Raw genomic sequence first — 3148 nt, 5'->3', positions numbered from 1 at the left:
GATCATTCACCTAACCAAAAGCCCTTTACCGTCGTGCAGTAGATTGAGTTATTCTTCTCTTAGTCAGAAGTTTTGATTTTTCGAGTTTTTGATATGAATTTTTTTTGATAAAGAGTGTTTCTTTCGAATAGATTCTATATGAATCTGAATTAATCGAGCTCCAATACGAATACCATACAAGGAGACAAAACAAAATAAACCAAAAGCCTTTTTCTTTTTCTTTTTCAAAACCCCCCAAAAGAAGCATACCATGGTTGATTACTTGTTTATTTTATGGGAAATTAATTAATATATAGTACTATAGCTACTACAACTAACTATTAACACACCCAGCACCAACACCAATCCCCATCACTCTTCTATTTATAGCATTTTATGATCATCTCATAAACTCCCTTTCTCCCTCTCCTTAATTCCTCTACACAAAATATATATATCCACTTAATTTGTTTCTCATCATTCAATATTTTTCTCCAAATATAATGTCCTCAAAATTATCATTTTCTTCTTCCTTCATTCTTTTCATCTTCATTTTCTTCTCCAACAACAACGGTACGTACAATATATGTACAATACGTTTCGTATAATCATCATATTATTGATGGTATCGAAAATAACCTCTCTACCTCTCAGGGTAGAGGTAAGGTTGATCTGCATACATATATTCGATATATCCTTCTTAGATCATCACACTTGTCAAATACACTGAATATGTTATTATTATCATATTTTTATTGATGGTACTAATCGGATTTTATTTTTTTCCTCAGGAATTGATGGTACTACTTTTAATTTAATAAATAGATGTGACTACAACGTATGGCCCGGAATATTAGCCAATGCAGGTAGTGACAAACTGGATAGTACCGGGTTCATACTTGCCCCGGGTGATTCACGGGTATTCCAACCTCCACAACAATGGTCGGGTCGGATCTGGGGTCGAACCGGTTGTAATTTCGATCCCAACACCGGTCAAGGAAATTGTGCCACCGGCGATTGTAGATCAAACCAAATGGAATGCAATGGTGCCGGAGCAACTCCCCCAGCCACCCTCGCGGAATTCAGTATTTTCTCAGGTACGTTGAATTATATGATCATTTCATCTAACAACTCTCATGCAAGCACGTAAAAAAAATCATAATAAATGATAGTAAAATTTGAATTATATTTTCAACAGGTGTGCAACAAGATTTCTACGATATTAGCTTAGTTGACGGATACAATTTACCAATGGCAATCCAAGCGGTTGGCGGGTCGGGTTCATGCGAGACGACGGGTTGTGTGAAGGATTTGAACCGAATGTGCCCAAATGAGTTACGGGTCGGGGACGGGCAAGCATGCAAAAGTGCATGTGAAGCATTTGGTACCCCTGAATATTGTTGCAGCGGCGCGTACGGTTCACCTTCCACCTGTAAGCCGTCTAGCTACTCGGCGATGTTTAAAAACGCGTGCCCAAAATCGTATAGCTACGCATACGATGATCCTACGAGTACTTTTACGTGTACCGGAGCTGATTATACAATAACATTCTGTCCTTCATTAACAAGGTAAAAATAATAATAAATTTTAAAAAAATATTATTTTTATCGTAATATTATTATTCAAATTTTATTCTGCTACTTTATTACTATCTTTTTATTTCTTTCGATCATTGTCGCTGTCCGTTGATTTATTCATAAAGTAATAAAAGTATGTAATAATGACGTGTTATTCTGAATCAAAATTGCTTTTTGTAATTGGAAATACCTTTTTTTTTCCCTAACTAGCTTTAATTAGCTCATTGTAGCACAAGGCTGAGTAGATATTACTGTACTACTTTGAGCATATATCAAGTTGTACTAGTGTAGGACAATATTGTCTTTTATTGTGTCGGAAAGATAATTTAAATCATAGTCAGTATCTATTCGTCTTGATCGCTCAGTCAAAAATATTTACAACCTCTAACAAATATACATAATATATACATATATTATACATCTGCTAACTTTATTTTTTGAGGTGGACAACTATTTAAGATGGGTGATTAGTGACTTTCGTGGTTGTTAGATGAGTTGTTACTTTTTAATTAAGAAAATTAATAAAATATTAGTGAGAGTATTAAAGAATATAAGAGTAGTATTAGTTGGCAATTACTAATATAGAGAATCTTTTAGTGGCTTCATTTTGTTATCTTATCTTGAACATTTTTGTCTCTTTTTTTCCCCACCTTTTTCTTCCGTAGAACAAATGAAATACTATCTTCTTTTGATTTTATTTTTTTCTCAAATGTCCATTTACACTTTATTCTTTTAACTGGATAAACTTGTTAGTATTACATCACATCAAACGACATAATTTTCTTGGAAAGCTTTTTTATAAAGCTTTCAATATCATATATGTATTAACTATCATATTGAGTCGCTAATAATCTATCGAAAAAAATGTTTTCATCCCCGTAACATACTCTACCTTATTCAGACTCATTTGTAAGATTACATATGTTATTATTGTTATTTTAAGTATAAAAATGTCAAATTAATGTATTATTGTTAACGACGTGAGTTTCATGCAATAAATTGGGATGTTATAAATTATTAGTATTATTTATTATACATGTCGTTTTATTTAAAGTAAGATTTAAATCTCATAAGACTTTATATTTGCTTGCAGTCAAAAATCATCGAGAGACTCTTCGCCGTTGAACGGCAACGGGAAAGGATTTTCTATCGGAAATGGCGGGTCCGGGTCGGGTTCTAGTCCGGCGGAGGATCCATTTCCATTTGGCAGTTCATGGTTACCGGATTTTATGACGGGGGACTCATCACGAACAAAATTTTCTTATTTTGACATAAAAATTGCATTTTTAATCTTTTCTTTTCTTCACTTTTTATTAATATTTTAATTTTTCCAATTTAATTTCTACATTTTGATGGTGACTTGAGATATTCACATTTGAAGGAGATCAAGAAAAACAAAAAGGCTGATGATTTTTTTCCTCTTCTTGTAAAGCACATTTTTTTAGGTTTCATATGTATAGAGATTTAATTTGCAATTTCGCAAAGTAGTACTTATTATTTCAGTGTTCACATTTGCTTTTGTACCACTTATTTTTTAAGAGAACATCTAGGAACATTTGTAAGATTCAGAAAAGGATATATCTTTTTTGAAT

General features: G+C 32.8%; 1 protein-coding gene across 1 annotated transcript; it reads left to right on the top strand.

The window, feature by feature from the left end:
* Window positions 1-454: 454 nt before the first annotated feature.
* Window positions 455-1551, top strand: LOC125827710 (thaumatin-like protein 1). Its single transcript, XM_049507036.1, has 3 exons — window positions 455-552; window positions 771-1076; window positions 1178-1551. The coding sequence occupies exons 1-3, from the start codon at window positions 483-485 to the stop codon at window positions 1549-1551; spliced, it is 750 nt and encodes a 249-aa protein (XP_049362993.1). The 5' UTR covers window positions 455-482.
* Window positions 1552-3148: the final 1597 nt, after the last annotated feature.

Source organism: Solanum verrucosum, unplaced genomic scaffold (assembly GCF_900185275.1).
Source record: "Solanum verrucosum unplaced genomic scaffold, falcon-dt-bn FXZP01000064.1, whole genome shotgun sequence".
NCBI lineage: Eukaryota > Viridiplantae > Streptophyta > Magnoliopsida > Solanales > Solanaceae > Solanum > Solanum verrucosum.
This window is presented reverse-complemented; position numbering and strand designations above follow the sequence as displayed.

What these genes read in the sequence shown, in the direction of transcription:
- LOC125827710 (XM_049507036.1), top strand. Translation starts at nt 483, where the DNA reads ATGTCCTCAAAATTATCATTTTCTTCTTCCTTCATTCTTTTCATCTTC. An exon ending in TTTCTTCTCCAACAACAACG is followed by an intron (nt 553 to 770) that starts GTACGTACAATA and finishes TTTTTTCCTCAG; the next exon opens with GAATTGATGGTACTACTTTT. An exon ending in GGAATTCAGTATTTTCTCAG is followed by an intron (nt 1,077 to 1,177) that starts GTACGTTGAATT and finishes TATTTTCAACAG; the next exon opens with GTGTGCAACAAGATTTCTAC.